We start from the raw sequence: 22,259 nt of genomic DNA on the forward strand, positions 1-22,259 counted from the left end.
AGGTTTTTATCATAGGACCCTTCCTTATTTACAAAGAACAAAGCATTAAAAAAATTTACGAATTTTTTGGATTACGCAAACATTTTATCCATCGCAAATCAATGGCTTATACTGAAAATTTAGGCTTGCGCCATTATGTCGGGTTTTCGCAGATCCGGTCACATTATTATTATTATTATTATATTTGTTACTGTGCAGAAATCAAAAAGATTGTTGTGCACAGGTGTTATCATAATGCATGTTCAGGTTGGTACAAAACTCATCTAAGGTAGGGGAGTGAATTACAAAGGGGGGGAGTGTGTTCCAGAGTCTGATTGTAGAAGGGAAAAAGGAAAATTTATAGGAGTCATTCATAGTGACAAGCTGTTTATAATATCCTTCCCTTGATGGACGATGATTAGGTATTAGATCATTTGTAGGTATACTTAGATTTCCATTAATTATCTTATACATTGTAGTTATATGTATATCTAGGCCAGTGCCTGAGGAGCCATGCAGCCTGGGATCTGCCTGAGGAGCCATGCAGCCTGGGATCCAGGATTTCCTCTGCATGCAATTCGAGGGGTCCTTCACTTCCAGAAATGTCGTCGATGACCATAGAAATTTGGCAATTTTTATTAGAAATGTAGAAATTTTTGTTGGGAATTCAGAAATATTAACTGAAATTTTAAATACATAAATCCATACGATTAAAATTTTTATAATGTTTGGCATTGAATTTTGATTATTTCATTAGTGTAAGTTATATTGCACGGATTTATATGTGTATATACACGAGGCCAGATGCAAGGAAGAGGGGTCACTATCAATAGAAGACGTATAGCGCCATCTAGATTATACGCACTAACATTTGTCCGTAATCTGCTTCGTAAATTTGTTGTATACTTTCGAGCTGATTCGATTCCCACGGTGCAAAGGCCTGTCATGCGACAATTGGTCCCCCCAAAATCAGTCCCCCCGGACTAGTTAAAGCCGCGCTATATGGTCCCCCCGGACCACTTGAGACACTTCAACTTGTCCCCCCCCGGACAACCTAGAGCGCCACGGTTGGTCCCCCTCTGCTACAAGTGGTCCCCCACGCTGAATATGATCCAGGCGCGGCAAGCAACACGGCCGGATCAGTTTCTTCGTACAGCTTGTTTTTAAACTATAAAGCTACAGTGCCAGTGATCGGGTATGAGGCTACAGGCTGTGCCTTGTATGCTCGGCTAGGCCTGTGCTTCGTGGATTCTCAGCCATGATGCCGGTGATCAGTCTATGTTGTCAATTCACTACTAATGTATTCACTGACATGCGTCATGCCAGGCTATATAGCTAGCCATAAAAGCGATGCAGCTAGCATAATTAATGTATGCCATGAAATAGCTAACTAGTTAGCAAAGTTTGCCAATATACATCAACAATTGTTACAGTCATTAGCTAATGTGTAAAGTCTTTACGTTGTTTGACACAATCAATACAGTTAAATTCATAAGAGGGTGCTGAAGGGTCATCCACAGTTACTCCTGAGCAGATTACATGCACCCACGCATTACAGTTACCACACTGGATCTACATACACAATAAATATACATAAAGTTCTCACATGAATAATATATGTGTATAGCATACCCAGCGATCAGTATAATCTTCATGCTGAAAACTTTCTTCAGATCGTCCACACATGATGCAGCGCTCAGTCATGTCAACTGAATTTGAAACACACGTATATATGCACACTTTAACGCAGAGCAAATTACTTGAATTGGTGAGGAGTGCTGTGCCTATATCTATTCTGGCTTTCTTCATATTCATTTGCAAAATGGCGTGTTCGTCGATACGGTTAAAATTTAACAATTGTTCAGCAATCTGTGTATAATACACAAACTTTATAGCCTTAGCTACAAAAGCGAGATGTTATACCTTTAAACTCAAAACACCACAGTTGAAGCTGTCTCCTGGCTTTTGCACACCTTTCTTGAGCTGAATGAGCTCAAAATTGTCCAATGAGACGTTGTCTTGACCAACGCAGTTATATCTCATAGCAAAGAACCTTCTATGGAGCATATAAAACTAGGTGTAAAAGTGCATTGCATCAATTTAGTTCACAGTGATGCACTGTATAATTATGTTAACAGTCAATGTTACAGTATTGAACATACTTCAAACCTGTGTATGCTCCACGTATGGCTCGCGATGGTCCAAGAGGATCGATGTAGTAAAACTTTTTTTCTTCCATGTTGATTGCCTACAGAGCAGCACAACAAGTGTATTGGTATCACCCTATGCAAATTGCTTACAATCAATATCCAGTGGTTTTCTCCACGATTGTACATTCCAACAATAAACACTTTGGTGCTTAGCGTCTCCTATAGTATGAATAAACTAACTCCTCCACGTAGCATTTGTGATCTTACCTTGCTTAAAAGGTGCGATGATTTCCCAGATTTTGAGCGATTAACCCAGGCAGTGATGGTTTGTGACAAGACAGCAAAACTGTCATTCCTCAATTCAACTAGCATGCGTAAATATCCATTCACTATCTATAACATTAATTTTAGTGCATCAAATTTAGAGGTATATAATACAATGCACTGACCTCATCATTTAACCAGTTATTTCCTTTCAAGTTGTGAAAACTACCTTGATGTATAGCCAAATGTCCAAACCTAGCTTTAATTACATAGCACGGCTTTCTTTTCCAGATAGCTTTTAGCTGATCCTGTATGTATATATATATGAGTCATATGTACCACAGCACAAAAACATACATAGGCTGTAAGTGGTATGATGCTTCCATTGTTGGCTCCGGCTGTATTAATCATTCCTGTTACTGCTGTAGACATTGTAGCTGTTACGTTAGGTGTGGCTGTTATCATGGATTCCACTGTCTCTGTTGTTGTCGCAATCATAGGTGCTACCACTGATGGTTCCGCTATTGTAGGAGGCTTTGTTACGGTGTTTTTCTGAAACTCCTCACATCTCTGTGTAATGGTAAGCACACAATAATTACAATAGCTGTCAAGGAATTATCACAACAAAATACAACCTTTATAAGCTTGCGACGTCGTCTCAATGGCTTAACTGAATTCGTATCAGGACTATCAGAGAAATTCAGCTTTCTCTTGGTAACAATGTGCTTTGGTGGTGAGAATATCATATCAACAACCCTCTTTCCTATTGGAACTGTTGTGATGTTTTTCCAGTTATCACAATTTACCTTTATCAGATGTAGGCTTTATTTTAAATTCATTGTGTTCCAGTTTTTGGCTGTAAATAGGTGATAGCGCAGGTGCACTAAAACTGCCAAACTCTGGGAAGTAGCCTCCTACTTGTTTGGGGGAACTGTAAACCAATGGGCAATTCTGAAAATAGACATTAGTAAGATATGTGAAGAACGAATTGGAGGAAACTCTAACCACATTAATAGCAACTGATACATTGTGCCCTTGCTCCTTATTCATTCGTACTAGATCTTTACAGTGAGTGATATCTTCCTCATCCCATCGTGATATCAAACTGGGATAGCTGGGTTCCTATTACATGTACTCATATAGAATTCCACGTGGGTGTATATAGTATGCTACAGTAGCTATGTAACCAGCAAAACAGTGAGCTTATTAAAACTACTCAAAGTATGTATGCTGGCTGCACTACAACCATAGTTACCATGCTTGGCAATAAGCCTATACATTACTTACTTTGTCACTCATGATGCTGCTAGGATCATAAGAAATGGACGTTCTTGAAGAAGAGTCACTCTGATCATGAGATGTACGAGCATGTAGGAGCACTGATATGTTGCCATCATCCATTTGGTCCAAAATTTTGGTCTTAGTATCTTCATCACACTGAGATATCAAGATGGGATCCTATAACATGTACATGATATAAATATTACAGTATAGTATCAAATAATCTTACTTTATCACTTTTGGTGGCACTAGGTTCATGTGAGATAATGGACACTGTTGGGTTGTGAGATTTTGAAGTATGTGTACAAGTATTGTGAGTAACAACTGATGTGTTGTCCTCCTCTATTTGGTCAGTCTTGATATTGTCATCATACTGGGATATCGAGTTGCATGGTTCCTATGTATTGCAAGATAATATTACATCAATTAACATGCAGTTATAAGTTCTTACTTTGTCGCTCACACTGGCACTAGGATCATGTGAAATGGATCCTTTTCCACTTCTGACAGATGTGTTGCCACTATTATCACTTTCGTCATGAGATGTTGAGATACAACCAGTTGCCTATACAATTATAACTTACATAAACACACACCTGTGTGCCGCACATACATGCATGTACCTTCTTGGGTGGATAGAACAATTTCAAATGTGTACCATGGACTTTTAAAGTCTGTTTAATGTCATTGGTGTTTAGGATCTGAAAAATTCCTTTACCAACAGACTTCACAACTTTATAAGGACCCTGCCACTTATAATCCATTTTTCCACCAGCCCGCTTTTTCCTCTTCATATCTTTTCTAAGAACCAATGCTCCAACTTTGAATGTAGCTGGGTTATGGTGCTTCCTGTCATACACTTGTTTTTGACGCTTTTGAGCGGTGAGTATGTTCTCCTTCACAATTTGTGCTACTTTTGTTTGATGAATGAAATGTTGTTCTATAACTTCATCATTATGATCCAGGTGCTGTACGATATCTTCTTCTTTGGGAGATTGAATTTCAACAGGTAACAGAGCTTGTCGTCCAAACATCACAGTAAAAGGGCAATATTTTGATGACTCGTGTTTAGAAGTATTGTAAGCAAAAACACAGGTGTCTAAATAATCTTCCCAGAGTTCCTTTTTCTCATTAACAAACTTTACCAGCATATTCTGGATGGTCTGGTTAAAATGCTCAACCAAGCCGTTTGCCTACAACAGACACATAATACAGTTGTATCTACTTAAAGTGCATAAGGTAAATATGCATATTATAGCACTATGCATTTCTTTACCATGCAACTATTAATGTTGATTAGTTACAACATAGCATATAATATAGGATAGTAGAGTAGTAGTTACCTGAGGATGGTAAGGGGTAGTCAAACGGTGGTCAATTTTCATCATCTTCATCAATTTCTTGTCAAGGCGATTGTTAAATTCACTTCCTTGATCAGAAGTAATTACTCTTGGTAATCCAAACTGCATGAATAACTGTAAAGTATGTAATATGTAAGTAAATAACATGGTACACTTTGAATTGCATGGTTCTGGTGGCTGCTTGGGTTATAATGACTACTTCATTCTGTTAGTATTTAATTACATTTTTGCAGCACACTATAATACATTGCTTTGTCTTGGGTGTGTGTGTGTGTGTGTGTGTGTGTGTGTGTGTGTGTGTGTGTGTGTGTGTGTGTGTGTGTGTGTGTGTGTGTGTGCGTGTGTTCATGTATATGTGTGAACTTTTCCGAATGTATTAGTAGATTTTATTTTGCATTGTTTTATTGTTACTGCATGGAAACAGAATTAGATGCAACATACAAAAGTATTCTTTAAGTCAATTTGGACACCTGTGATGTTATTAACTGCATGCACAGTTTCACATTAATGACAAACATTCAAAGTACATGTATTACTTCTGCACGGTTATTCTGTATTCCGTAATCTCCCAAATATTGTGCAGTTGTTTTACATACTCCTACATACAATAAGCAATCAAGTTGAAATTTTCAGCACCTAGCTGCTTCTCTACCATCTCTATCTAGCTACTTTTCTACCATCCAGTAACCAAGTCAAAATATTTTGGTGATCATAGCATAGGATTGTGATAGGCTTAATTATAAAGGATCCTTTATGATGAAGCTATGACAAAATTAATAAGTTTCAGCAGCCGCGTGAAAGGATAGGAATACTAAAGCTAATCTATTGACATCCAAGTAAGCAAGATTCACATCTTGCTAAGATAAGTGATTTAGCCAAAGGTTTTCATACAGCTATACAAAATGTTTCAATTAGACGTAGAAAATGAATACTGGAATTGGTATGCTGGGAGAATACGGGTTAAACGGCCCACATAACTGGCTATACAACTCTTTTCCGACCCATATTATATAGCTGCTTTAACAAACATATACTGTAGTTCTGTATTAGTCTATACGTCCAAGTGTTTGCAAACTTTAAGTAAATATGTGCATTATACACACAACATATATATATATATATACCTTAAACAAAGCACTAAACACGGTTGAGGATTCCTTATTGCTGCAAGCAAATGCCTGCACAAACTTGCTAAAGTAGTCTGCTACTGTCAGAATATAGCAATTTCCTTGAGTGGACTTGTGCTTTAGTGGTCTGACAAAGTCTATTCCAATGTGGTACCAAGTTGCTACAACTGGAATAGGGTTAAGTTCTGGTACCCCTTTGTCCATTTTCTTTGTCATCCGTTGGCACACATCACATTCCTTCACCTTAGATGTATAGAAAAATGTGATGATGCAAGTTTATTACTGATGAAATATTTTGCATCTTGTGCAAAGGCATTATGTATACGTGCATGGTAAACCATTGTTCTTTACAACCTGAAAGCATATAAAATTAATAGAGTTTTGCAGTACAGTTCTATAGCAACTCCAACATGTTGATTGATATAATTGGGTCATTTTTCATTTATGTAGCTATTTAGAAAACAGAATACTGCAGTTCCAAGTGGTATAGAAGCATGCAAGCAGGGTAAATTTTCAACATAATCATAATTATTATATATGTCTACAACATTATCATAAAGTAAAACTGACAAGACCAAAAAGATGTAACAGGGGCATCATACTGTAATAAGCAACCAAATTACATAGCTGTTTGGTATACGTATTGTGAAAGCTGAGTATTAGTCTGCTATTCTAAATTGCAAGGCATCAACTGCATGATATACTTCCGCATATATGTATACCCCCAAGGTATAGCTGTATAGGTATGTACTTACAAATGCTTTTACATCCTTTCCTACTCCTTGCCACATGTAGCGTTCTGTAATCCTTGCCTGTGTCTTCTTTGTCCCCATGTGACCTGATGTAGGGTGTACATGACAACCTCGCAATATCCGCTCTTTCTCTTTCGGGTCTAGTATGTATCTGACCTATACAAACCATACACTTGTATTACCAGTCACATACACTGCATTATAGTATGCTGAGTCAGCAGCTATATATGGCCCTACAGCTCTATACAACTTAGAATCAGAGAGTCAATAGGGTCTTGAACTAAAAGAGAAATTATCACACCAAGCAATTTGTCCATGTAGACAACAGCAGGCCATGCAAACTAGGTGGCTACCAAGTACCGGAACCATAACATCCTGAACGAAAAGAACTTCTTATTTCAGTGGAAACAGAATCAGTTCTGTTTCATTTACCAGAGGTTGCACTATATGTATGTTTTGCATTGATTTTGCAAAAGTTCAGAAATACTCTATAGCAGCCAGCCACTCCAACAGAACAGTGACAATTTTGTTTATTCAGCTGTGCATAGCAATTCACTAAAATGGTCCAAAACTTTATTTCAGTTGACCCACCCTGTTTAAGTGAAAAGTTTGGAAGCCATATAGTCACTGCTGCAAAAGTTTATTCCTGACTCATAGGTTTGTTTTCTGTACTCAGGGTTACTGTGATTAAACAAATAATAAATATGGCAGGGAGACAGAAACATAACTATATGTTTAAGTTTTCATAGTACAATTATCTGGAAGCTAGCCAGATGTAATAAATAACAGAAAGGAACCATGGGACACGTGGTAGACTGTAAATACAATGGTTTATACGTTGGCAGCTGCATTCGCAGTTTCTAAGTGTGACTGCTCTATTAGAGCAACTGACTGTTCTATTAGAGTAAGTGGCTGAGCCGCTTTCTTTCTACAATTATAGAAAGTAAGCCCGAGTCGGGGAGTCTATGCCACAGCCTCCTAATGCTGGCTTCTCCACCTCCGTCCTATGCATACATGATGCATTATAATAGTAAATCTTTAGGCCAATGAAACTTGATTAGCAGTTTCGCGTCATCGCCCGCATGCTTTTGATACACCCGCATGGAATTTCATTATTGGTATTTCAGATCGAAATACTCTAATAGAACAGTCACTTTTACTCTAATAGAGCAATCAGCTATACTCTAATGGAAAAATCACTTGTTATAGATTAGTAACGTACTTTAGCTATTTAATGCAAGAATAATCAGTGTAGATCTCACTGTTATTTGACAGAAATCGTCATGTTTGGATGTGTGTTGTGCTTTTGGAAAAATAGTGAATAATGAATAATAACCGCCCGCCCGCATCAAATTTTCAAAAATCTGAGCGAGAAACTGGTAATCAAGTTTCATTGGCCTTACCTTGGTCTTGTCCTGTTTGGTGTACAGAAGCGCTCCATCTTCTAAAGTGTACCTCATTGCCTTTCTTCTAATACACCTCTTCTCGTTCTTTGTACACTCTTGTCTGTACCTCTGCTCTTGAAGATACAGTAAAATATCCTCATGCAGTTGTCTCTCAATCTCTCCACGACTATCTTCCGACTCCGTACATTGGCTGCTGCTACTGTGACCAGCAGGGTTAGCGGAGCCATCCGCCATCATCCTTAAACTGAACTGTTACAAATACTGCTCTAAGCGTCCTTAAAGTGCGAGTTAAAGTGACGAGCCCTCAGCCGAATCAGTACAGCTATAAACTTGAATCAAGTAAAGTCACGCCAACAGCCGAGGCCAACAGTCGCTGTTCAGCAACTGACACGTGTTTAGACTGTAGATCAACCGTATCAATATAAAATATGGCTGAGTCGACAACTGCCAGTCACCTTTGAACTCCTTTCGACACGATCATCAAAGGCAGCGGTGTGCCGGAAAGCTACTGATAACATCCACATAACTGAGTTTTCTGGTAACGAACAAGTAACCCATATCTAACCGGCCTCTATACAGCTGTTTCATTGGGGGGACCAATTGAAGCAGGGCGGACCACTTGACGCAACTTCACATGGTCCGGCCGGACAGCCTGAAGTGCGCTAGTTGGTCCGGCCGGACCACTTGGGGCGGGGGACCATCTGTAGCGTGACAGGCCACAGTGCAAGTCGTTTTGGTGTGTCCGTGGATTACTGGTGAGTGTTTTAGTCAAATTCCTACCTCACCCCAACCATGATAGAGTCACGACGGCTTACCAGACCGCTAGTGAACCGTTCGGCTCGGCTTGAACCCATATTATTATCATTATTATTATTATTATTATTGCAGGACTCTGAAAGAGTATACGTGCAATATAGTATGATACTGAAACCATATATAATACAGTAGCCTAAGGCACGGAATATACTACAACTCAAGCTACAGCTTCGTAGCACCCAAGAATTTCCAAGCCAGAAATTCGGAAATTTGGAAATTTGGTAGAAATTTATCCAGAAATTAGAAATTTTTTGGCAAATTTCCATATTTCGAAATTTCGCAGATGTATTTTGTATGTGAAGGATCCCCGATGCAATTGGTACTTAAAGTGTGACTTCTTGTATTTCATGATTTATCAATTATTATCCCACTAGCTTTGGGACCAACAGTATAAGCTTGTGAAGCAGGGAGTCAGAATCATAAACCAAAAACTATGGCTGAGTGCAGGAAAAATCCCAGACATCCAAGTGATGACTTGATCCAGACAGCTTGCAATCTAGACAAACGCTTGAGGAGCCACACAGCCTGGGACCCGGGATTTACGCTGCATTCAACCATTACCCCAGTGTGTGAAACAGCTTTTCAGACAAATAATGACACAGTGTTACAACAACATGAAAGCTGAGGGGACATTAAGCAGCTTGCCCAAACTTTTCACTGTTTCTTCTTCCCTGTGTATCTTTCTGCGTCCACAGCTGTTTTTTAAGCAACGGGGTCACCAATGAGTACTGTAGAGCTAATCGCTACTCAACTACCCACCAACAGTGAAAAACGGAAAGTACAAATCAATTCTGTTACATGGTCTGATGTCAGAAAGGAGCCATGAGGGACTTAAGACCTTCTGTGGAATGAATTAATCTTAGTATTACTTGGCCGGTTTACATCACAATATGAACATATGTATTTACATATAATAGGAATATATTGTTCATTCTAGACTGTAAGCTGGGTGCTAAGGTGTATTCTACAAGACTATTTGCTAACAGGTTAATGTACCTATTACTACTGTAATCCAAGTAGGCTGGCACCTGTTATGGGTATGGTGCAGCCAACCTTTTTTAAAGCACCTACAAGCACCCCAAAATTTTTGGGGTACTTGTAATGCAAGTGCCTAAAAAAGGATGAGCAGTGCCAGACCAAGGGAAACCATGATGTATCACCACAAATCAACACCTTTGTGCTGTCACCACAAAAAGAAATGGGACACAAAGGAAGACTAAAGTTCATGATGCATGCATTGTATGTACTGCGACATGCCAAAATGCACCTGTCAGGCTTTCTATAGCTTACAGTGAAAAACTCAAGCCCATATCCTTAGCCATGCATTATTGATTTATGCTTGTTTGAAGGCATCATTTAGTCAGTCAGTCTCTCATGATCAATTAGTCAGAAAAAAAATTAAGTAGTAACTGAAAGTATTTAAAACTAAAGACACTTTGGGACTTGGTTATATCAAACCAATCCTGCCAAGGCACCATGAAGGTATTGTGAGGCTGCCAATATGCAATGTTTTGTGAGAAAGTGCAAACCACCATGATCTCTAATAAACAGTACTAGTGTACTGTATGATAAAGGCCATCTGGATCACTTGGTCTGTAACTCAAAAGGGTCATTGGGTTGCAGCGGCGGAGGAAGTAGTTGATATGAGGGGGGGCTCCGCTGGGCTGACCCAGACTTATTTCTATAGTTTGGTAAAGTGAGACCAAAAAACAAAAAAAAAAAAAAAAAAAAAAAAAAAAAGGTCAACCAACTGACAAGAGTTTTCCACCTCACCAGCTACCATTTCTAGCTGATAAACTACATAAAAATCCTTACACAGCTCGCTACACACTGACTACTTTATTAGAGTGACTGCTCTATTAGAGTATCTCGATCTTTATCACGGTCTTCAAGAAAGATAATTTCGGTGTGATATCATTCTGAGGGGGGGCTAAGCCCCCCCTCAGCAGACCGAAGGGGGGCTTTAGCCCCCTAGCCCCCCCCTTTCCGCCGCCTATGTTGGGTTGTAAGCCTGTGCTGCAGAAGTAACTAGTGTCCCAATATGGTTAGCTATGCATCGGTAGCTATATAAGCTTCCACTGTCTAGATAGATGGAGTAGGAAGTCATAATATATATTTGTAAATTGTAAAACTCAAAATATGTGAATATAGTACAATATCTACATCATAATTAGATATCTGAAGTCATTGAAGGTAATGGTACCTGTCAATTTGTAACTTGTTCCACAAGTGAATTGATTGGGGGAAGAAATTAAATTTATAGTATTTTAAAAATTGTTGATTTAAAAGTGAAGTAGGGATTTATGCAATAAAAGTAGTGAGACAAGAGATGAATGATGGTATTACAGCATAGCTCAGTGGGAAAGTCCCTACTTTGGTATTGAGCAAAATGATTGTTATAGCTAATGTGCCAATGTACACTGAGTTACACTGTAATACCATCATTCATATCTTGTTTCACTACTTTTATTGCATAGATAGGGTCCGCAACGTGAAAAATGAAGTAGCAAGAAACAAATCCCCGACTATCGTAGTATGTTACCCTTAGTGCCCCATCACTAATACCACCCTTGGTTTGGAACTGAGCTCCCTTGTTGGAGAGACACGCGGATTTTAATATCTCACATGATTGATCTTTATTTCGTGCGCTCCAAAGAAGACGTCCAGAGCTCCCAGATTCTGAGTGTGATATCAAGTGTTGTTGGCCTACCAAACCATGCATAGAAGTGAGTAAAATTTTGCCTGTGTTTTCCACGGAGGCTGACTTTCTGCGGATGGGTCGAGACAATTTTTCGTTCGAGGTGCTCTACCAGCCAAGAGAAGAGAAGCCAATCCTATCACATAAGATGGTAATGAAGTTGGATGTATAAGTATTCTACACACCAAGTTTGAAAGAGCTGCGACCTTTGTAACCATCTGGCTGGCAGAGATGAAATTTTCAGTGCAATGATTTTCAATGATTTTGGTGGGTTGCCTCCTTCCTACTGTTACAAACTGCCTTCCATAGGAGCTTTAAATCAGGAGAAGATCCAGAAGAACATCTGAGGTTTCTAAGAAGTGGTTAAATCTTTGACTTGTAAAGTTAAAAGGCCATTGCAAGCCACTACTCTAATAAAACATTCACTCTATTAGAACAACCATGTATAGTTACTACATTTGCCATCTACTATTGGTTGTGCCAATTGAACAGCTGTAGATAAGTTGTTTAGTTAATAAAAGTTGCACAGTCATTATAATATTATTGTATAAATAATATAGAATATAGATACAGATCAAAAACCTTGTGTATCGGTATGTCAATAATCCTGCATAACCTAGCTAGCTAGCAACTTCTTCAATGTTTAGGGCAAAGGCTATAGCTTTAAATCATACTGAAGAACACAATTATGTATAAGTTGCAATGTTTGAGGTGCATATTGTGCACTTTGACATCCTCATGCAATGTGGTTGGGTGTTTTATGTACAAGTAAAGTAGTCCTCCAGGGATGGCATCCCAGACATCCTGCAATGTACATGATGATAGAATCGCTGCTAGTTTTCACTAATTGTTGACATGTGTAGTTACATTTTTATCCAAACGCTATAATTGTAGGAGTACATCTAGCTATAGTTTCATTTGAAACAATGTGGTATATATTTTAAAAACAATTTCCATTTTGTCATTAACACTCTCAATCAATTGGTGTTAAAGCATAAAAGTGTTCTAGGATGGAATCCCAGTCCCCTGCCATGTAGTTGATCTCATGCTAGGATCAGCAGTGTTGCACTTCCCTGCGTTCTAGTTGCACACTCATCATCTCACTCACATTACTTTGAAAAGCAGTCACCAAAGCTGAATCATCCATGATAGCTGTCAATCTAATGATAGTTCATGGAATGATTGGCAGCATGATTTTAATGCAGGAATAGCAAGGGCAGACATTATTTAAGGGGGGGGGCTGGGGTCTAGATTGATGATGCCATGGTCTAGCTATAAGTTGAATACCAAAAAAGGTCACTTCCTGCTGACAATAGTTGCCCTCCACCAACTAGACTATATCTCCTTATTTATAACTACATACGTATATGTAGCTTGCTACACTGCTCTTCTAAGAATACTGTGAATGCTTTATTAGAGTATATACTTCAATCTTGACTGCTCTATTATAGTATCTAAATTATTGATGTTATTTAGCTGGGCTCTCCATCACAGCTACAGGGGGGCTAAGCCCCCATAATTTTTTCACAGGGGTTGCAGCCCCCTTCTCTGCTGCCCTTGAGGAATAGACTGTTTTACCATAAAGTTGTGTTAACAACTTTCAAGTGTAGCACAATAAGCACATGCTAAATTTATAATTATGAGCATAAGTAAGCACGTTTATCACTGCAATGACTCCTTCATAATTAACTCTATAATAATTATCTATATTCACTAGTTGTATTGTGCTCAATAAGTAGACAAACTTCCAGGTCTTTCATTTCTTATTCCAGCTCCTGCATACATTTCCCACATCCTATTAAGCTATATAGTGAGGTGTACCACATACTTGTACATTAACCTACCCGCATGCTGTAGGTCACTTCAAGAACAATTGTGTGATTAGTCTATTACATTACACACACATGTAGTTTACAGTAACCAAATCATACATGTGCATGACCATATGCTTAAATAAATTAAATTAGGTCACATAAACTCAATCATCAGTTTCTCATCCATCAATACTCAAAATATTGCACAAGCTTATAGCCAATTATTTCTTTACAAACTAGTTGGCTGAATTGATACCCCAAATGATTTGTAATGCTACGTTTTAGTCTGCTCTAGCCATGCATTTATTAACTTCGATGACAGCTTCATACAGCTCCACTCAACAATCAATGGAACGAACAATCATTGATATGGTAAGGGAAACAATGACATAGGCAGAGATGCAAAATTAATAGATCTAGATGAACAGAAATTTGGTTTTATAAAGCAAATAACATTGCAGATTGATGAGTATTTTCAAGACAAGTTTGTTATTTTGAACGGGTGTTGTTACACGAGCAGTCCAATGCATATGGACCTGTGACAAGCAGAAATCAATACAACAGGATAAATGTATTCTTTGGACAATAAAATTCACTAATATGTTCAAGGAATTATTCAACTACGCACATCTCCTTACAAAGTACTTGCAATTAGGCCTGTGCCAAATATGCCAGCATAATAAAAAGCATAATAGGCTGGAGTGCTATGCCAGCACAATGCTAGCATATTAGGTGGATATTTCAAGCTATGGAGCTTAATTCCATGAAAATAGATTGATACTCTCCAATAGAGTAGTCAGTACATGGATGCTGCAAGCTGAGCACTCAAATGCATTGTAGATTGATACTCTCTAATAGAACAGTCACTTTTAGTGAAATACTCTAATAGAGCATTCACTGATTAAAATGTTCAAAGATAATTGTCAGAATTGTTGCTAACCTAAGAGCATAATCCAAGCATAATGGGAACATCTGATGAGCATAATAGGTGAAAATTTAGGGAAATTCCTGAAAGCATTTTGGGCAAAATTTTGAGCATATTTGACTCAGGCCTACTTGCAATTGAATACAAAAAGTTCTTTAATTAGCCCATACAGATGTAGATTCCATTTGGATACATGCCCCAGGGCTCTGAGACAGTACTTTGGGTGTCACTTTAAAAATTAAGCAGCTACTAACAGTTGTGATTGCTCTATTAGAATGATTAAGAGCATGTTGATCTTTTGCTACAAGAATTGACCACCAAAACTGGGGGACCATGGCCTGTGGTTCCCTGCCCTATTTTCACTACCTGTGCAAAACATGATAAAAGGACACTGCAAAAACGTGTGTAATCTATTGGTCTACCACACCTATAAAGTAATAAACTACTCTAATAGAACACATTGACAGATAAAACTGTGAAGCCTTACCTCTACCTTAGTCACGAATCAATAATTTCACAAACTCATAGGCCATATACACAGCAACATTAGGGTATTATGGCTATACCTGCATTACTGAGTTGTTATTTGTTTAGGCAGTTGCACAAAATACATTATTATTGTTGTTAATTTTTGTATAGAAAACCAGGTATGTAAAATGTGAGGTTAATGAGCTGGTCCTGCAATAAAGTGCTCCAGCTGATGCAAAATGATTACTTCATAACAAATGAATGGAATTCAAATACTATTATACTCTCCAGCATCCTGGACACTGCATTGCTTGCATCACCACAAGATTAAAATATCAAGATTTAAATGTCCACAAAATGCACACTTGCCAAGCAATTTATACAGCTGTTCAATTGATACAACCAAAAGCAGATGGTAAATGTAGTGACTATACATGGTTGTCCTAATAGAATATTGAATGTTCTATTAGAGTAGTAGCTTCCAATGACCTTTTAACTTCAAAAGTCAAGGATTTGACCACTTCTTAGAAACCTCAGATGTTCTTCTGGATCTTCCCCTGATTTAAAGCTCCTATGGAAGACAGTTTGTAACAGTAGGAAGGAGGCAACCCACCAAAATTATAGAAAATCATTGCACTGAAAATTTCATCTCTGCCAGCCAGATGGTTACAAAGGTCGCAGCTCTTTCAAACTTGGTGTGTAGAATACTTATACATCCAACTTCATTACCATCTTATGTGATAGGATTGGCTTCTCTTCTCTTGGCTGGTAGAGCATCCCGAACGAAAAATTGTCTCGACCCATCCGCAGAAAGTCAGCCTCCGTGGAAAACACAGGCAAAATTTTACTCACTTCTATGCATGGTTTGGTAGGCCAACAACACTTGATATCACACTCAGAATCTGGGAGCTCTGGACGTCTTCTTTGGAGCGCACGAAATAAAGATCAATCATGTGAGATATTAAAATCCGCGTGTCTCTCCAACAAGGGAACTCAGTTCCAAACCAAGGGTGGTATTAGTGATGGGGCACTAAGGGTAACATACTACGATAGTCGGGGATTTGTTTCTTGCAGCTTCATTTTTCACGTTGAGGACCCTAGCATAGATCCCTACTTCATTTTTAAATTAAAATACCAGTTTGCTTAGTTTTTTGCTGTAGCACAGCTAGCTACAATGTAACTTGTGACTGTTCTAATAGAATATCATACGTGACTGTTGTATTAGAGTGACTGTTGTATTAGAGTATATCTCGAGTCAGTTAAGAGGTGTGCAGCTAGCTAGAACAATAAGGGGTGAGGTCATCTTGTTCACTGTTAAGTAAACAGCTAGATTATTAAGAGGTGTGGTCCCCGTACTCTATCGCTAGTAGTCCAACTACTGAACTAGTTCTTTAATTGATGGGCAAACCTATCGCAAACGGGATCTCAATCGCGAACTTGCAAGTATATCGCCAGGACTGAAGCGCTTCTGAAACCCAGCTCTGAAATAATTCTGTGGTGTCTATAGCCATATGTTGCTAAAAGAAAGTGTAGATATGGAAAATTAACGCCTCGATATGGTTTCGTTGGATGAAGAAAACAAGCAGCCTGATTGAAGATTATTATTATTATTATTATTATTATTATTGTTTACTTTACTGAGCAGTCAGCCCTGCTGGTGTGCTCAGGAATCACATAAACACAAATACATTAGGTACAATAATATGATTGGAGTCTAGTCGTAAATAGATCAGTTAGATCAGTATCTGATGAGGTAGGTAAGATATAGTGAAGATGGTGGTATTGTCTTGTTGGTCGTGTTTTTTGGTAAGTATAATAATGAGGAATTTGGAGTGGTAACTGTTGGTAGTGTATCTTATGCAATATTTGTAACCTAGATAATTTCCGACGAACTTGTAATGTAGGCCATTTTAACTGATCCAACATTAGATAAACTGAACTGAATCTGCCATAGTCATTCAACACCCAGCGCGCTGCTCTTCGTTGTACTTTCTCTAACTCTGAAATATCTCCAACGTGGTAGGGATCCCAGACAGCAGATGCATACTCTCTCATCATTGGTAGGTAAGCTGATTCTTTAACTTGTTTTGAACATTTGTTTAGATTGCGTTTTAAGAAATTGAGTGTTCTAGATGCTTTATTGACAACATTTGATATGTGAGGTGACCAAGACAGTGATTTATGAATTAAGACTCCTAGATACATATGTTGGTCAGATACATCTAGTATGTGACTGTGAAGTGTGTAGTCGTGAGTGAGTGGGGATAAGAATCTCGTGCAACGTATAACTGTACATTTACTAATATTGAACTTAAGATAAAAGAAAGACGAGGCGCAGAGGGCCTACACTTGTTGGTACCCAAAAAGGCACATCCCACTAGTGAGATTGTTGTTGTGGTGTAAAATGGTGGCCGTGCACTGCTTCGTTTGGCCTCTAGCCTTGCGACTGTGGTCAGTGAGGCAGGCAGTAAGACTAAAATTCAAGTTTTGGTGATTTTTTAAATTCTATATCCGGCCACCTGTAAGTGTTTTGTTATATTTAATGCTGTTTTATATATATATTATATGGACTAATACTATTCCGTAAAGGTGATTTTTGTTGTGTAAAATGTCTCTAGGGTGATTTTTAAAGGCAGAATTTTTGGGTGACACGCAGAATTTCTGGGCGATCCCTACCGTTTGATAATAGACATTCCAATATCCAAGATTTTTTTAAAATAAAAAAATTCTCCGTATATTCCCCAATAGAACCCTGGCACAAAATAACAACTTGCATTTAACTTGGGATTGCTCCATCATCCGAGCTCCAACGAGGATGAAAATCGCTGTGGGGTTTGTCCACACGCTGATCATCATGAAAATCTTAGTTTCATCGTGCACATTACATATAAGTAAGTTCTGTGTTGTTTTGTAATCTTTTCAACCCTTGTAATGTATGTAGAATACTTTAAAACTTTTAAAAACATACTGTCGGGTGGAAGGTAATGTAGTCACTGGTGCTTACTTTAAAGTACATAGTTACTTCGCTTGAGTTAGTGATTTTCAGCTCCACAGCAAATTTCTGATGGCTGTGTCATCAGCTCAAAGTATAAGCCACTTCAAAGTTGGCATAATAATGCCGTAATTGAAACCACAACTCCATCTTAGGTATTGTTGCATCATTGTGGCACCTCCACTTTAGTTGTTTACCTTTATAAGCTGTTAACTTGATGTTTTTACTTACTTGAGATAGCCACTTACCTATATGGGTATATACCATTGTATTTAGAAGCGTACAGTAGGTGAAACATATTTGCTTACCACAAAGCATACAAAGATCGCTGAGATCAAATAATACCTGATGTTACTCACATACATGTACAAACTTGCAGCTAGAAGCGACTGCAGTTTCAAGACAGTCCAGATTGCTAGATGGCTTCCTAATTCAATTGTGCCATTTTTCCCTTTAAAATTTATGGGGAGCCTTGGAGAAAAAATGTAGTTTTTAAGCACTGTGCATACCAAAGTAGCTGATTCCAACCCAACAAACTATATATTTCTGAGATTGGCAATCAATACTCTATCTATTGAGCATATAAAAAGTCCATTTTCCAAAATTTAAAAATCGGGCTGGAATGCCTATTGATAAGAATCAACTTGAGCTGGTAGCTGGACAAATTTGATACTATTTCCACGTGTAGTACTGATTGCAGGTGTAATATAATTTGGCATTTCTAGTTCAGCAAGTCCATACAAGATTTTAAAAAACATTAGTAATCATGGTTTTTCATGTTGGCATTGTACTGATTTCATATTTAAGGAATGTTTAATAGCTGATACACTACTTGTTCTTGTGTAATCCGAGACAATAAAGCATACCTCTTGGTTTTGAATAGCTTCAAGTTTGTTAATATGACATTGTGAGTGTGATTTCCAAACTGTGAGTGTGGTGTCCAAACTGTGGCAGCATATTTCAAGATTGGTTTTATAAATATGTTGTAAGCATCCAGTTTCACTTTGTTTATGGCAGGATTTCAGATTTTGATGAACAAAGACGAGTGTGCGGTTTGCCTTTGACAAGTGGCATCAATGTGGTGTTTAAAAGAAAGCTTGGAATCAAGTACAACTCCCAAATATTTAGCTTCAGTGACTGCAGCAAGTTTTTGTCCGTGCAAAAAGTACTCGGATATCAATGGGTGTTGTTTTAGAGTAATGGTTCAACACTGTACATTTACTAATGTTAAATTTCATTTGCCATTTTTCTTCCCACATTTTTTAAGTTGTTTAAGTTCTGTTGTAGCAATGTAATGTCATTGGGTGAATCTATTCATCTGTAAAGGACACAATCGTCTGCAAAGAGGCACATGAAGATGACAAGTGTTGTGTTATATCATTAATGTATATTAAAAAGAGTAAGGGCCCTATCACACTGCCTTGTGGAACACCACTGACAACACTTACAGGCTCAGAGGAGTAACCTCCACAAACAACACGTTGAGAGTGGTCAGACAGGAAATCAGTGATCCAACCTAGTACTCTTCCTCGTATTCCATAATGTTCTAGTTTCAATAGAAGGAGATGATGGGGCACCTTGTCGAAAGCTTTGCTAAAGTCTAGGAAAATAACATCAGTTTGGCTTCTGTTGTTCAAGTTCAGTGCAAAATCATGAGTTGCATTAATCAATTGCAATTCTGTTGAGCGATTCTCACGAAACCCAAATTGAACATCTGACAGTATATGATGGTTTAATATGTGTTTCATAATATTTGTGTGAATGATATGTTCTAGTATCTTGCTACAAACACAAGTAAGGGATATAGGACGATAATTTGCTGGGTTTGATCTTTCACCTTTTTTAAACAATGGGGTTACCAGTGCTTTCTCTTCCAGCCTTGCGGCACAGTTCCTTGATACAAGGATGCACTAAAAAGTAAAGTTAAGCTAGGAGAGATTTGTATGATGGTAATTTTAATAGTCTTGTAGGAAGCTTATCTAGACCATGGGACTTAGAATTCACTGAGTATATGGGAAACTCCAGCTTGGCTGATTACAAGATCAGGCATGGTTGAATAAAGGCTGGGTCTTAAACTGGGGTGCAGATGTTCACTGCTAGTAAAAACGGTGGGAAAATATTCATTTAATATAATTATTGGCTTTATCCTGGTTCTCGTTGTATTGTACACCATCCTTCTGTAATGTTGAAACTCCACATGCAGTAATAGTTCTAAGTGACTTTACATAGCTAACCTATATAGCAGTAAAAAAGGTTTAACAGGGAAATATGTTACATTGCAAACACATACATACTACCGTCTCAGAGCTGTGCTAATCATTGGTCATTGATGTCTAACCAACTAATGCCTACCCACATACTGTATTTCCTGTTCTAACTACATGGTGAGTTGTGCACAATGTGCACTGTTTACTCCTGTTAACAACTAATAAGCTTCACTTACACAAACTCCCTACTAAAATACTGTATAGTTACATCAGAGTTGTCTAGTAGCTATATAGAAAAGTATATCAATACAGGTGTTAAGGACTTTCGAATTTCCAACACATTTCAATTTGTGCCTTGCCGTGTGCGTAGTGATCATGTTGTGCAAATCTATTGGACAGAAAATAGATACATTTTCATTTTTTGACATTGGCTACAATAGCTAGTGATATACTTGTGGGGATGTGCCACCATTAAACAAGGAAAATTGACTTAATTAATGGCTTCACTGCATTGCTGTGATATTAGCTACATACGATTAAGTACGGTTTACAGGATAACATATACATACGTATGTAAATAGCTATATAAGTATAGTTTCAGTACTAAACTGTAAATAGTAAACTTTATGTACGTAGCTAAAGATGGCACAGCTAGCTATGTGTTGTGATAGAGCAGTACATAACTGCTTACTTAGCTACAGTACATTATACTGAAAATCAAAAAAGCCTACCCAATGATGAGAATACATGGTAAAAAATTGTATTTATGCAGCTTGCTACTATGCCATATTAGGCTCGTGCTGTAGGCTTTCATTTAAACCAATCATCTACAATTACAATAAACAACACCAATACGGCTTGATAGTGTCTGTAACTGTCACTGACAGGTATCATTATCCTATACAAAATTTTATTGGTGGCTGCATGGTATAGCAACATCTTGATTACCTACAATATAGCTAGGAATGAGGAAACTGGGCTTCTAGCTTTAGCTATGCTAGCTTTAACTACGTAGCTAATCCGGCACTTTAGTTGAAACTGAGCCAGCCAGTTATAGCTAGCTACTAAATTAGCTACTTAAAAAATGATGAAACTTAATGGAGTTGGTGTATTGTGTGCCATACTGAGATGTTCATTATGTATACCACTGAGTCAATTCTACCCTTTTGGGGACACAGCTCCAGAGATTGCCGACGATCAGGTCCCTAAAGGAGACGCAACCGTTTCACCAGCTATCACCCTACAAGGAGCATACACTTTCTACAGCCAACAGCATTCTACTGTACATGTAAGCTGTTTCTCAATGTCATTTTATTTTTATTAATTAGCTAGCATAGCCCCTACAGACAATGTCAGTAGCATGTAAAATATAGTCTGTCTTTGACATAGTATATAGCTAGCTAACAACGAGGTAAGCAGCACTGGAGTAGCTAACAACGAGGTAAGCAGCACTGGAGGTAGCACTAGCTCTCGTCGTCATCTGAGGTGATGTTAGATTACAAGTGCCACACATCGGAAAATTGATAAGAGCGAGGGTCTGGGTGACGAGACTAGGATCTGTCACGGAAAAATTTGCCCTGGACCAAATTTTGCCGGGAAAGGAGATTTAGCGGAATGGCGGAAACAGCTAAATTGTTATTTCCAGATTGCGAACAGCCTAAGAGCACTATACCGACATAAGTAGCATGAAGACTCAATACTGACTGACTGTTTGCTACAAATTGCTAGTACTGTTAATACAACGAAGCCTAGCTAGAACTCACCAAAATTCTCTTGGAACGCCAATTTCTCCAGTGTATAACTTATAGCTATCCTTGAACTGCTCTAAAACTGTACGTAGCTTCATCGATCTGTCCGAGGATCTATTCACCTTGCAGCACACTGTATTCGAAGCGCATGTTACAATAAGCGCCTAGCCAAAGTACATTATTTAAGATTTAGATTTAAGATTAGGTACTGGGCAGTCAGCTCAGCTGGTTTGCCCAGGGGGTGAAAACCCCAAATGGTACAATCAAATAC

General features: G+C 38.2%; 2 protein-coding genes across 2 annotated transcripts in view; one reads left to right on the forward strand and one right to left on the reverse strand.

Moving 5' to 3' along the window:
• Positions 1 to 1,330: 1,330 nt before the first annotated feature.
• LOC136261079 (uncharacterized) lies at positions 1,331 to 8,554 on the reverse strand. Its single transcript, XM_066055046.1, has 20 exons — positions 8,318 to 8,554; positions 6,918 to 7,070; positions 6,160 to 6,405; positions 5,018 to 5,149; positions 4,298 to 4,867; positions 4,126 to 4,239; positions 3,904 to 4,071; positions 3,681 to 3,851; positions 3,399 to 3,515; positions 3,200 to 3,344; positions 3,029 to 3,156; positions 2,751 to 2,963; positions 2,579 to 2,701; positions 2,397 to 2,522; positions 2,280 to 2,348; positions 2,142 to 2,227; positions 1,903 to 2,035; positions 1,740 to 1,848; positions 1,612 to 1,688; positions 1,331 to 1,551 (listed from the first exon to the last, which is right to left on the reverse strand). Exons 1-20 carry the CDS (start codon positions 8,552 to 8,554, stop codon positions 1,420 to 1,422), a joined length of 3,249 nt encoding a protein of 1,082 aa, XP_065911118.1. The 3' UTR covers positions 1,331 to 1,419.
• A 12,660-nt stretch (positions 8,555 to 21,214) lies between these two features.
• Positions 21,215 to 22,259, forward strand: part of LOC136260644 (uncharacterized) — a 35,223-nt gene continuing 34,178 nt past the window's right edge. The window contains exon 1 of the mRNA XM_066054465.1: positions 21,215 to 21,528. Coding sequence (XP_065910537.1) covers positions 21,325 to 21,528 — 204 coding nt within the window. The 5' untranslated portion in view covers positions 21,215 to 21,324. The remainder of the gene's footprint in view (positions 21,529 to 22,259) is intronic.

The sequence above is a fragment of the Dysidea avara genome, chromosome 7, assembly GCF_963678975.1.
Source record: "Dysidea avara chromosome 7, odDysAvar1.4, whole genome shotgun sequence".
Lineage (NCBI taxonomy): Eukaryota > Metazoa > Porifera > Demospongiae > Dictyoceratida > Dysideidae > Dysidea > Dysidea avara.